General features: G+C 43.2%; 1 protein-coding gene across 2 annotated transcripts in view; it reads right to left on the reverse strand.

Annotated features, from left to right (window-relative positions):
- Positions 1 to 702: 702 nt before the first annotated feature.
- BASP1 (brain abundant membrane attached signal protein 1) overlaps positions 703 to 13,979 on the reverse strand; it is a 55,959-nt gene continuing 42,682 nt past the window's right edge. For both annotated transcript variants that reach the window (XM_045998662.1, XM_045998661.1), the window contains exon 2: positions 703 to 2,268. In XM_045998662.1, coding sequence (XP_045854618.1) covers positions 1,600 to 2,259 — 660 coding nt within the window. In that variant the 5' untranslated portion in view covers positions 2,260 to 2,268 and the 3' untranslated portion in view covers positions 703 to 1,599. The remainder of the gene's footprint in view (positions 2,269 to 13,979) is intronic.

Consider the following 13,979-nt stretch of genomic DNA (forward strand, 5'->3'; position numbering starts at 1 on the left):
TAGTGACAAAACCAGGACAGGACCACCATGAGGTCCAGTTCCATGCTTGTTTTCACAGTACTGTTCTGCCTCCTCAGAGCCCTTGGGTCCCCTTTCCAGGCTTTGCAGGAATATGTAAGTAAAGGGATAAACTATCACCATCATCCGTGGTCTCACAACGCACGGACACAGGGTATTTCTACAAGATCTTCTAATTCTTGGGGCGCCTGGGTGGCTCAATGGGTTAAAGCCTCTGCCTTCGGCTCAGGTCATGATCCCAAGGTCCTGGGATCGAGCCCCACATCGGGCTCTCTCTGCTCCGCGGGGAGCCTGCTTCCTCCTCTCTCTCTGCCTGCCTCTCTGCCTAGTTGTGATTTCTGTCAAATAAATAAAATATTTAAAAAAAAACTTCTAATTCTCTTTCCAACCTTCAAGATCAACTCCACTTACTGCCTCTTGTTTTATTCAAAATATTTGTTCTAAGTAAATTAACATCCATTTTTAGAGGGTGCCTATCCATAGCCACAGTCAGTTTTCAGTTTGGCCTCTCCAAGGTAATGTACTGACACGGATCCACCGGCTAATCGTTGAAACAGAATGTTGGCAAAAACGTGAGTGCACTGCTTTCTACCCAAGTACCACCAGGAACAGGTCCAACAGAGCATTCTCTTCTCTACCGAGGTAATTACGGAGGAGGTGGTGAAAGAAAACCAAGAGTCTTCATTACTTTTTAATTGTTTGACTTTATTACTGTTGCACCATTTATACAATTACATATAATTTCAATGCATCCATTGTACATTTTTTTTGTTTTTTTTTTTAATTTTTATTTTTTTTCCATTTTCCAATGAGTGGTGTGTTGGTGTCTGTGACACAGAATGGAAGAGAAACCGGAACTGCAATGAACGCAGACTTTTTTTTTTTTTTTTTTTTTTTCATTTCCACTGACCAATAAACAGAACTACAGGTGCACCCAACCACGGACATGCATTAACTCGTCATGAGAAATCTAGGGAGGCTAAGTAGGATGAGAGAATGTTTGTTACTCCCAAAAATACCTGGGGAGGAAGAATGGAGTATTGGCATCAAGATACACGTGGACAGGCTAAGTGGGCTGTCTGAAAGTTGGCATTCATCCACAACATTAAAAAAATATCAAAGTAAGAAAAGCTGTAAATGAAAAGAAAACACAGAAAATACTGCTCTCATAAGATCTGATTGCCTTGGCATAGGCCCCGCGGGCAGAATCAATCGCATCACTCGCAACCCCCTTGCAGAGGACAAGCACGTTCGGATCTTGGCGGCGGAGGGCGTGTGGCAGCAGTCGGTACGGAAGGTGTGTACTTTCAGACATTGATCTTCAAAATCCAGGACTGACTGGGAACGTGGACTGAAGGTATATTAGATATTTCCCCACAAAAATACTATTTGGATTCTCCCCACCCCCTCCCTCCCTCGATGGGACAGCATCCTTTTTAGTTATTTTTTTTTTATTTCCTTGGGCAATACATATCATGACTTCCAATTGAAACGAGTTAGTAGAGGAGAGAAAGAGACAGAGAGAGGACACAGAGAGAGAGACAGGCGGTGGAAGCGGGACCGGGCTCAGAGGTGTCCGTGTTACTCTTTGACCGCTACGGTTTGCTCGGCGCTGGCCGCGGGCGCCTCGGCGGCGTCGTCTGCAGGGGCTGCGGGGGCCGCGGCCTTGGCCGTGGAACTGGGCGCTTCCGTGGCTGCCGGGCTCTCCTTGGACGACGGGGCAGCCTCGGTGCTGCTGGGTTTTGAGTCTGAAGCCGGGGCCCCGTCGCTTTTCGTCTCCTGCGCGGCAGGAGCTGCGGGAGCCTCAGTCTTTGTGGGTTCCCCGGCCTCCGGGCCCTTGTCATCTGCCTTGGCCTCCGCGGGCGCCTCGGGCTCCGCAGCCTGGGGGGCGTCGCCGGCCGCAGGCTCGGGCTCCGCCTTCGGGGGCTCGGCCTTGCCCTCAGCCGCCCCCTCCGTCTGCTCGGGCTCCGCCTTCGGGGCGTCTTCCTTGGTGGCCGCCGCCGTGTCTTTGTCGCCTTCCTTGTCTTCGGGCTTGGTGGCCGCCGCGTCCGGGCCGTCCTTGTCGGGCTTCTCCTCCTTGCCCTCCTTCACCTCCGCGGTCTCGGCAGCCGCCTGGGTCTCATTCTCCTTCGGGGTTCCCTCCTCTTCGGTCCCGGCTCCTTCGGCCTTCTTGTCTTTGTCCTTGGCCTTCTCATCGTTCACATTGTATCCCTTCTTCTTCTTGCTGAGTTTGCCTCCCATCTTGCGGTTCTGCAACACAGCACAACAGGGCACAACACGGAGAGGGGTTACTGCTGGCTCGGGAGGGAGGATCGCTGCCCCCCACCTCCCCGCCCCCATGCCCGGGCTGAACTCCGACCCCCCCCCCCCCCCCCCCCCCCCGGTGGTGATGGCACTGGGGGACGGGGCCTTCTCCAGGGGACCGGGCGCGGACCAGGCCAGGAAGGTGGCGCGGTCACGGATGGTACCATGCAAGAGACCCCGCGTTGCTGGTGCCTTTGTCCCCAGGGGAGGCCAGGCGGAGAACTGCCCACCACCAGTCCCAGGGCCCTCATCTGCCTGCACCTACGGCTTCCCTGCCTGCACCTGCGGCTTCCCTGCCTGCACCTGCGGCTTCCCTGCCTGCACCTGCGGCTTCCCAGCCTGCACAGCTGTGAGAAAGAAACTTCTCCTTAGACGCCCCTCGAGTCTACCGTAGTTTGTTGCCGCCGCCAGAATGGACCGCGATGCTGCTATGCATGAAAACTGGCCACGGCCAGTTTTACGAAGTAAAGAGCTGTAAGAGCTCAGCATGCTACTGAAGGGGACACTTTAAAAATGGCGACCTGCGTCAAGTTGGCATTACCTGTCTTTTGCCACAATCCAAAATTCTTAAAAAGTGCATCGTAAAAAGTAAAGAGCTCAATTACACAGTGTCTAGCTGCAGCAAGTGAAGACATAATAAACGCGGATCAAAGAATGGTGATTAAATACTAAGCTCATCCACATGGTAAGGGGAAGTGGAGCTGTGTGTGTTTGTTAGGTGCTTTTTGATGGGCAGCTCAGAGACGAAGCCTGCTGCACTTAGGTGCAAAATGGCAGAAGCAGCCATTTTAGATCTACGGCAGAGCTGGAAAAAGGCTTCACAATCTTAAAATACTTTCCCGAGAAATGGCACAGCTGTTGATGAAGCACAATCACAAATTTCTAGAAGATAGTCTCAAAACTACAAACTCCTCTGAAAATCCAATATTCATACACCTGCTCATATAAGCACACATATCTTCAAAAACCAAAGGCAAGTAGTATTTGGCCTATCTCCTTAGTATAATAAGCAGGACCAGTTAAAAGAAAACTATCCCCCCAAACCGAAAAGCCTAGATCGTGTGTCTAGCTACATTTAGTTAGGTAGTTGTGCCAGACTTGTACATTGCTTTCGGAGATGTTTTTGGCTTAAAAGATACTCTATAGCAAAATAAAAACGTCCCTCACGGTCAATTACCTGATTAGAATTCAAACTAATAAAATGGTCATTAACAGACTTTTTTACTCCAGGTGAACTCCCCAACTTCTTGAAGGCCTTCGATTCTGACATCAGAAACTACAGTTGTATTTGAATCCTTCATTTTTCTCCTCTGGTATGAAAATGAACCCAAACACATAATAAATCCTAAAATTATAAATAATAAATTCATTCTAGAACCACTGCCAGAACTACACAGGCACGGTATTTTTATTTTCAAGTGCATTTTGATGCCACCATGTTATCAGTGGGAACCCCCGGGAATGGGAACTATTGCTCTTCAGAGGAAAATCTGCTGCTTCTCCTTGATGAAGCATGGAAGAGATCCGATGCCAATAATCTTTAGTCCCCACAATTAAGAAGAGAGAGCGAGCCTTGCCCTGGGGCCCCGTGGAGTGCAAGTGACAGTCGACCTGGTTCTGTCCTAGGTGAAGGAGGACTCTGGGTTGAGTTATGAAGTTCTTATTGACCAGTAACCTTTTTTTTTTTTTTTTTAAGTCATCCATTTGGAACAGAAAATTTTATTCTTTACACTTCTTGGAACCATGATTCATGAGAGTTGAAATAATCTACATTTATCTTATTTAAAAGCTGGGTGTTAGGTAAGAGAGTGCTATTCTTCAGTCAAAATTTGTCTCTATCTGCTCATTTCCACCCCATATGTGAATTTCCTGTCTGGAATGCCTTTAACGTTGGAGGAAGAAAAAAGCAGTAAGCAGAAAGATGACCAAAATAATGTTCCAAGTCTGAAGGAAGGCCTTTATTATGTTCTGAAAGAATTTCTTTTACATATCTCTTAAAAAAAAAAAAAAAAAAAGAATGGGTTTTGGTCATAACCCACTTCAGACACCCAATGGGTTCCATTTGACTTAATTTTTGGTTATTTTTCCCTCAGAAGTGGGGGCAAATACATATGGTAAAATACAATTAAATATACTCTAATCTCGGGGTGCCTGGGTGGCTCAGTGGGTTAAAGCCTCTGCCTTCGGCTCAGGTCATGATCTCAGGGTCCTGGGATCGAGCCCCGCATCGGGCTCTCTGCTCAGCAGGGAGCCTGCTTCCCTTTCTCTCTCTCTCTGCCTGCCTCTCTGCCTACTTGTGATCTCTGTCTGTCAAATAAATAAATAAAATCTTAAATATATATATATATATATATACTTTAATCTCATAAACAATCACAAAGCAAAAATGAAAATATAAAGAAATAAATTGGACCAGTGTTTTAAATAGTTTATAACTCTGTTAATTAGCCAGTGTGCAGGAGTGTCAAAAGGAATTTCAGCTCTGACATTTTGAGATATATTCTGGTACATTAGGTTAGAGCTAAGAAACAAGAAAACCTGACAAGCTCTGCTCTTTCTATATATTCTCCCAGTCTGTAGTAGAAACCCATACACCAACTTACAAATTACAGAACAGAAGACAAAGTGTAAATGCAGTGTGCATTCTGAACACAACAGGAGTGCCTCTTTCTGACACGCACAGCACGAAATTCTATACGGCCATCCCCAGAGGCTTAAAGTCATGTTGGTTTACAAACCTAAAATCTATGTTACTAAAACTGGTTTTCGGAAACACAGTCAGGGACACTTTCTATCCTTTAGGGCCAGCTGCGATTCATTTCCGGGATCCTAATCCTAAACACATTACTAAATTATTTTATTTAATAAATAAATTATTTTATTTAATCTTCTCTTGCACCATAAGGTAGTAAATTTACCATTAGCATGCTCATTTTACCTATATGGAAATTCTAACTAACGGAGTTCAAGGGGCAGTACCATAAGGAAAAGGTCAAATCCAACAGAGTTAAGGTGAGAAGGCATCATCATCCAGGAGGTCAAAGGGAACATCATGAACAATCGGTAACAGGACAGAGCTCATCTCAGGAATGCTACCCACCCTGGGTCACAAGGTTGGTGCACACAGATGTGGGCTGACTCAGAACTCAAGACATCGCCAAGTGAATGATGAACACAAAACTTCAGGTACTCTCTGCCCCTAACCTTGTCATTACCCCATTTGTCAGTGGAGCTTTGTATCAGTATCCATAAGAATTAAGGAGAGCAATGGGCACAGATTTTAATCATTTCTCACATATCTATCATTTCTAATTCTGAAGGAAATTAGCTGGTATAGAAAGTAAGTTCAAAACATCTAGGTTAAAAAAAAAAACAAGAGGCAGTTAAAAAACAAAAACCCAGGGGCACCTGGGCGGCTCGGTGGGTTAAAGCCTCTGCCTTCAGCTCAGGTCATGATCTTGGGGTCCTGGGATCAAGCCCCACATTGGGCTCTCTGCTCAGCAGGGAGCCTGCTTCCTCCTCTCTCTGCCTGCCTCTCTGCCTACTTCTGATCTGTCTGCTGAATAAATAAATAAAATCTTAAAAAAAAAAAAAACAAAAACCAGCAACAAATAACCCACCTTGGAAATCACTTGAACCTCAATCTGAGCTACAGTGAAGGCTGAGACTACCATTGCATTTCTCTGCATCTGGGACGCTCACTAGCCATTAAAACGCGACCCATGCTGATGGACTGAACTAAGCTCCATGTGTTGATGATATAATAACCCAACACTTAAGTTGATCTTGTAGTTAAAACATGTCAAAGGAAAGCAAACTCCAGAGCTGTCCTTTAAAATTACAAGAGAATTTGATGCCACAAGGACCCAAACTATAGACTTAGGTCTTCATGTTGGCATAGAAAATAACTAACAGTCAACAACAACAGAGAGAGAACTTTACTGTGTGTAAAATTCTGGAAAATTCTGGAGAAGAATTATTTCATGGAGTATTTGCATGTTGCCTCATGGTTGCTCCTATAATGTGTTGCTATGAATCCCATCCCCCCAGTGCACCTGCCCTGAATCCTTGGGCAAGTCTTCTTAACCTCTTTGTCCTTTCATTTCCTGTACAGCACAAAACGTCAACCTTGCAAGATTCTAATGTGAGGCATCAGGACGATGTTTGACATTTCATGGGCCTGCAATAAATGTTAATTCCTTTCCCCATCATTTCATTTTGCAATTCTTAGGTAGTTCTAGCCTCGTAAATCCCAAGAGAAGGGTAGAACATGGGCTCGAAACACACAAGCTCTATGATCAGGTCTGACAAGCGCTGGAATTAAGAGTATTTAAAATATTTTTAAGTGTCATGATGAAGATTTTTTCTATGTGTATCCCAAGCTTGCTCCTGCTGACTGGGTGTTCGTGGAAAGGAAGCTGGTGCATTTACATGCTGTCACCATGCTCCCGACAGTCAACTAGTCTCCTACAGACTAGCCAGCGAATCTACGTCCTCCAAACTTGAGCCGGTACTAGAGCGACCACAGAAGGATTTCATCGTCCCACTACCTCTTCATTTGTTCCGGAAAAATCCATTTCAGTCATGAGGATGAAGACAGAACCCAAATTCTGCAGTTGAAACTCATTTGCTGCCTATTAAATAAGCAAAAGGCAACAAGCCTGATCCACATCTTAGCTAGTAAGCTAAACGTCAGTTTCTTAGGAGGGAAGGTAACACCATCAAATGCCTCCCCGTCCCCTTTTTTCCAACTCTCTGCAGAGGAGTTTTTTCTTTTATAAAGTACCAGTACTTGAATATTTTGAAGGTCCTAACTTAGGTCCCACAGCGGTCCTGTACTTATTCCCCCACTCCTAGAAAACCAGACCTTGGTCTAGTTCATTAACTCTATTAGGACATAAACAAATATTCAGAAAAACTGAAGTCCTGCTTTTTGGTGAAGGGAGGACAGAAAGGGTCACTCTGGCATCGTGCACTGATCAAAGAAACCTGGCGTAGGAAGTGGGAGGCCAGAAGGGAAGCCAGGAAAGAGTAGAGAAGGGACCAATGGTGCTGTATTCTCTAGGGTTCTCCTGGGTCGGGCAACTCAGAGCCACCATCTCCTGACACTGACCTCACAGCCCTGTTGTTAGCATACACTACACACTCATTTCTTTTCTTTTGGGGGGGTGGTGGTGGTAAGGATTTTACTTATTTATTTGACAGAGACACAGGGAGAGAGGGAACACAAGCAGGGGGAGCGGGAGAGGGAGAGGCAGGCTTCCCACTGAGCAGGGAGCCCAATGGGAGGCTTAACCCCAGGACCCTGGGATCATGACCTGAGCGGAAGGCAGACCTTAATGAATGAGCCACCCAGGCACCCCTACACACTCATTTCTGACACAACTTGCCTTTGTTTATTGGCAGCTAATGACTTTTCCTATTAAAGGACAGTGTGTACTCAGGAACTTTCATGAAAATTCCAAAGGTGTGTTTCTCTAACATCTTCGGGTGGAGGAAGACACACAAAAAAGCAACTCCCCAGCTAGGTAGGCAAGCTAAGGGGATAAGTTTTGGCCTCAGAAATAAGTACATGAAGTTAAATAATAAATGGACTAAAAATTGGGTTTTAATTCTTTCTCAAAGCAAATATTCTGTTGAGCCTTAAAGCTGAAAAGCACTTTTTTTTGTTTAAGGTTTTTTTTTAATCTGAGAGAGCAAGCGAGCGAGAGAGTGAGAGCATGAGCAGGGCGGGAGAGGGAGAAGCAAGAGAGAGGGCTAGATTCCAGGACCTTGCGATCATGACCTAAGCAGAAGGCAGACGCTTAACCAACTGAGCCACCCTGGAGCACCAAGTATCTTTTTTCTTATAAAACAAAATCCTGTTTTCAAGCTAATGTGCAACTATTAAGTTGGATACCATATTTTCTTTTCACATTATATATATATATATATATATATATATATATATATATATAATGTGATCCTATACTATACATCACCACTATAGCAAACCTAAAAAAATGGCTGACTCTTGAGCCCTGAAATTTAACATGAAAAATTTCTTTGGGGGATTAAGGGCCAAGAAATCATCTGAAAGGTTATGTTGTAATCAACATACTCTAATAGAGATGATTTCCCCTACAGAGTTCTTTAATTCTTTTTTACTTTCGCTCTAGGAAGCCTGTCAAGGAACATGGAAGATGTTCCTTAGCCACTGAAAATCATCTAAATCGTATTTATTTTGTAGACACAACCGCCAGGATACACGGAGGTCAAAATCACCTCTGTAACAAGCTGAATTCAATCCAGAACTCATTAAGCAACAATTCTTGCAATGTGTGCTCTAATGTGATCAGCTCATCCAAAACTTTCCTGATATGCACTTAAAATTTTCTTACCTTAAAACAAACCAATCTATGTTCAGCATAGCCTCCTGAATGAAAATTTAGTCTCTCATTTTGAGAAAATAAGGGCAGAACGGCAAAGGACAAATGTCATTTAGAAAAAAATTAAACACATTATGAGTCTTTTAAGACGTGTCAAAAACAAACCACCTAGCACTCCATAATGAAGTCTGCTAAAAATGGCAAGTATGCTGAGTGCTGGTCCCAGCTGTAAGTCATTTGTTTAAGACTCTGAGCAAATCACCTTCCCCTCTGGGTCTCAAATTTCCTACTCAGTAAAATGAAGATATTTAAAGTTCATTCTTGGGGGTGGGGGATGTGTATGTTGTGTACATGTCTATTTGATGAATGCCTGTGACACTAATAAAATACTACGTGTGTGAAAAATGTGTTATGATCAATATTCTGGTCTGAATGTATCCTCCCAAAATCCGTGAAGTTGAAAACGAATGCCCAAGGTGATGATACTAGGAGGTGGAACATTTGGGAGGTGCCTAGGTAGAGGGTGGAACCTTCATGAATGCGAGTAGTGCAGTGCCCTTATAAAGAGAACCCACAGATCTCCCTAGCCCCTTCCACAATGGTAAGGACACAGCAAGAAGTTGCGATTGTCCAACTCAGAAAAAGATCTTCGCCGGAACCTGACCGTGCTTCTTTCTGATCTTGGACTCCCCACTCCCAGAACTATGAGAAATAAATTTCTGTTGTTTAGAAGCCACCAGTCTATGGTACTCTCTTAGAGCAGCTGGAACATCCTAAGACAATAAAGTTCGAATGCCCGCTATTACCATAAAAAATTACACCATCTTGCACCCTGAAGATTAAATCGACAATCAGTTGGTTTACTGCTATAATTGGATTTCCTTATACATATCTATACGATAAATACACAGTAATTTCAACATATGTGAAGCCTGTTAAAAATTAGAAATGAAATTTTATTTTTATAAATCCAAATATTTATCAAAAGTATTTTCTGATGTCTTCAATTCCATTATTTTAAAGATTAATTTCTTTTGGAAAGAGAGAGAACAGGGGGAGGGATAAAGAGAGAATCTCCAGTGGACTCCCTGTTGAGTGAGGAGCCCATTTTAGGGGTCAACCCCACAATACTGAGGTCATGACCCAAGCCAAAATCAAGAGCTGGAGGCTTAACCGACTGAGCCACCCAGGCGCCCCTTCAATTACATTAGGAAATGTTTTCAGAATGTTTCACCTCTTAAGTATTGAGTGGGAATGGAACTCAACACTGAAAACATGTCAGATAAAGACATAACTGTCAGAAAAATTATTTCTTTGGCTTTGCTCATGCAGAACTATTTTGTAGCATTTTATTTACAGAAGATACTCTGTTGTTCCCCTTGACCTACTTTTGACGGATCATCTACCAACCACTGGTGGTCTTGCTTGGCAAGATTTGCCCTATGCCACACTCTAAGAAGGAGCATTTTCTAAAAATGATCAAATGCTAGCCATCTTCCCTTTTATGCAATGCTAAAGATAACTGAAAACTATCTTTTCAAGAGAATTTGAGTCAGTCTTCAGAGGATCCATCACAAGTTCCTCAAGCTAACACGACATTCAGTCAAGTGTTGTGTAAAAATACTGAGAAAAACCATGTGAGAAGAGTTCTTGGGTCCAATTTGCTAGAACAGTACGTAACCCTCAAAAAAAAGGTCAGCGACTTAAACAGACAGTGACATAAAATGATTACCAAGCCTGAGAAGCCAAATTAAAACAATTTCCTAATCCCATCCTGTATCATGTGAAAACCATTCACATATATAAATCCAGGGGCATGTGGCTGACTCAGTCAGTAGAGTTTGTGCCTTTTGATCTTAAGAGTCATGAGTTCAAGTCCCATGATGGGTACAGAGCTTATTTAAACATATCACATACATATAAATTCAGTAGTTATCTAAGTCTAATTAAAGAACCTGTTTCCTATATATAAAAAGCATTTATAGGGCTCCTGGGTGGCACCATAGGTTAAGGGTCACACTCTTGGTTTCGGCTCAGGTCGTGATCTCAGGGTGATAAGACGGCACTTCATGCTCAGTGCAGAGTCTATTTAAGACTCTATGCCTCTTTCCCTGCTCTCTCTCTCATTTTGAAATAAATCTTTTTTATTTTTATTTTTTTTAATATTTTATTTATTTATTTGACAGAGAGAGAGGTCACAAGTAGGCAGAGAGGCAGGCAGAGAGAGAGGAAGAAACAGGGTCCCCACTGAGCAGAGAGCCCGACGTGGGGCTCGATCCCAGGACCCTGAGATCATGACCTGAGCTGAAGGCAGAGACTTAAACCACTGAGCCACCCAGACGCCCCAATAAATCTTTTTTAAAAAGCGTTTCTAAAACATAAAATTATTTTCTTGCCATCATCCCCACGGCCTCATCCAGAATTAGCCGATACCAACAGCGTTTGCAAATTCTTCAGGAACACTGCTCAGTGTAAATGGAGGACTTGCCTTCCTTCTCAAGCAAGATTATACTGTTTCACAGGACACTAACACTAAGCGCTTAGTCATGTGTGGCCTCCTGACAAAATCTGTTCTGTCTGCCAGAAACCAGTTCTCTTCACCCACTTGCTACGGGTGAGAAAAATGATCTAAGCAGTGATTAGATTCACTTCTTCTTTGGTAAGTGCTAAAATTCTCAAGCTCCTAACCACAAACTCCTTCATACCCAAGAGCTGGCAAGAGGTATTTAAAATATACAGGGCAATTTTGCTTAAACCTAGGCTGATCTCGGGGGGTGGGGGCTATCTTGAATTTTATGGAAAAACGTGGGTTTAATTCCTGAGACAGAATAAATATTAAGACTGTCCATTAGTAAAAAAAAAAAAAAATGGTCTACATTTTGCCAGAATTGAAGGTTTTCTCTGAAGACGCCTTCTCTTTGCCTTTCTTTGAGAAATCGGAAGAGCTTAACACATAAGCACCAATCAATTATACCACTTACTTTGGGTAGAACCATTTTTGTTTGTTTTATCTTTAGTTGGGCACAGAAATATGGAACATTTCTTCCAAGGGAAAAAAAAAATTCAATTTGTTTGTAAGGGTCCAGATCTTTTCTAGATTCTCTTACATGCTCGGAACTTCATTAAACAGTTTTATCTATGACATCTCTCATGAATAGCTTTTTTTTTTTTTTTAAATCAGAGGATAATTCATTTTTACACAAAGTCACACAAGACAAAACCAGGACATACTACCATTTTTACACAGCTACCGGAAAGCAACATTTTAGAAGATTTTTTTTTTTTGGCGTCTGTAAGTCGGGAAAGAGTTCAGACCAGGTATAGATATTAAATGCCAACTCTGCTTTGGGAATATCAGCGTTGAGGTCATGGTGATTTTAAATACAGTAAGGGCCAAGATTCATTACCTCACATGAAAGAGAGAGCAAGAGCGACAGCCAATGAGACAGGCAAGACAGAACATTTTTCATTTTGAATAAAGTCTCTCTCCAGCTTCCATAGAATGCTTTTTCTGAAAATCCACTCCTCCACCAGATCCAATCTCTTTCTGCATTTTTAACTTCTGGAAACTAAAGCCAAATGTTCTGTCCTGCAAGCTTCCCCAGCAGGACACCTCCAGGGCACCTAAGAATGAGAACATCCAGCTGTACAGGATTTATACCTGGACTCCATTATGCACAGAAGCTAAAGCAAAGGCATTCTAAATCAGGAAGCCCCTTAAAATAGCTCCTCTGTTCTCTGGTGCTCAGAAAGGAGTGCAATCTGGTAGACACCAGTTGCTGTGGTGAGCGGAGCCCCTGATGTGACTTAGTGTTCAACAGCCTCCATAGACAGAAGACAGCTCTCCCTCTTCCAGAATTGAGGTTCCCAAATCCTCTATGGCTGCTACCAAGGAAAAACATATGGCTTCATCCCAACCGTCTTCAATTTCAGTCCAGTGTTTTAAAACAAAGTAAGGCACAGCCCTCCTTACCTGGGGAGCATCTAGCACTATTTTAGCCACGATGGAGCTGTTCCTATGGCTTCCCAGTGAAATGTCGGGTTTCTGGGAGCTATCATTTACGCTTTCCTGTCTTTAGTCCCTGAAATTAAACACTTCCTCAATAGTCTGGTTGGGTGCAGGTGAAAGAGAAAAAAGAGAAATGTTAGATCAAAAGGAGTTCTAAACATAAGAAACCAGAGCATTGTCAGGGCTGACTTAACATTTTAGTCCTCTGAGGCAAGTGTAAGTAACATGCCCACCAGCCACCCCAAGAGAGTCCCTCCAGACACCTGGGTCATCCTAATAGCTTGCTTGTTTGTTTTTTTCCAGAACATTCTTCTCACCCCCACAGTCCCACTGCCATCAGAACAGACTTCAGTGATAAGAAACGGACTGCGTGTTTTCAGGGTAGCTAGCTGTGTTACCCGATGAATTCCTCTCTCCCAAGCTTTGCTTTCTTCCCCTACATAGTGGGGGGACACTTCATCTCTATTTTGCTGGATTTTTTTTTTATTTTAAATTGAAAAAACATTTTTTTTTTCCTCACAGTTCCCAGCTTTTTTTCATTGTAGTTGATAGCTGATACACAACGGTACAATAGTTTCTGGTGTACCGCACAGTGATTCGACAAGTCTACACATTAGCTGTGCTCATCCCTTGTGTAGCTGCCATCTGCCGCCACGCAACACGATTAACAATCCCACTGACTTAACAATCCCACTGACTATATTCCCAATGCTATACTTTTCATCCCCGAGACTCACCCATCCAGTAACTGGAAGCCTGTATCCCCCGCGCCCCTTCACCCATTTTTGCTCATTTCCCACCATGTCCAAACAGCTTTCAAGAATCCATCTGCACCTTGGTGGCAAGCGAAATTATTGGTAGTTAACTGTTAATATTTATCTTAGCCCACTTACTGAATTTTAGATGTTTTGATATGCAGAGAATCACCATTTGGGATTCCTGAATCTTTATTTCAGTAGCACAGTGTTGGTTATATCCATCAGAGTTGCGCAAGTCTTTGGAACAAAAATGCAAGCCCCAATTATAGCACTGTCCCTCTTCAGAAAATGCAACCTTCCATGATGACACAGTTTCCAGGCATTAACCACCTCAAAACCACGGGGGACTACATGCACTGTACTCTTTCTACAGTTCTACAAACTCCACAATATCACCTAATTCCATGTCTTATTAGCGTATTTTCACACTTTTGTTGCTCTGCCAGTGACCACCACCCTAATTCTAGGACAATGAAAATAACTGGTATACTTAACTGGTATAGAGAACCAAATAAAAAAATA

This window comes from Meles meles, chromosome 3, assembly GCF_922984935.1.
Source record: "Meles meles chromosome 3, mMelMel3.1 paternal haplotype, whole genome shotgun sequence".
In the NCBI taxonomy this organism is placed as follows: domain Eukaryota; kingdom Metazoa; phylum Chordata; class Mammalia; order Carnivora; family Mustelidae; genus Meles; species Meles meles.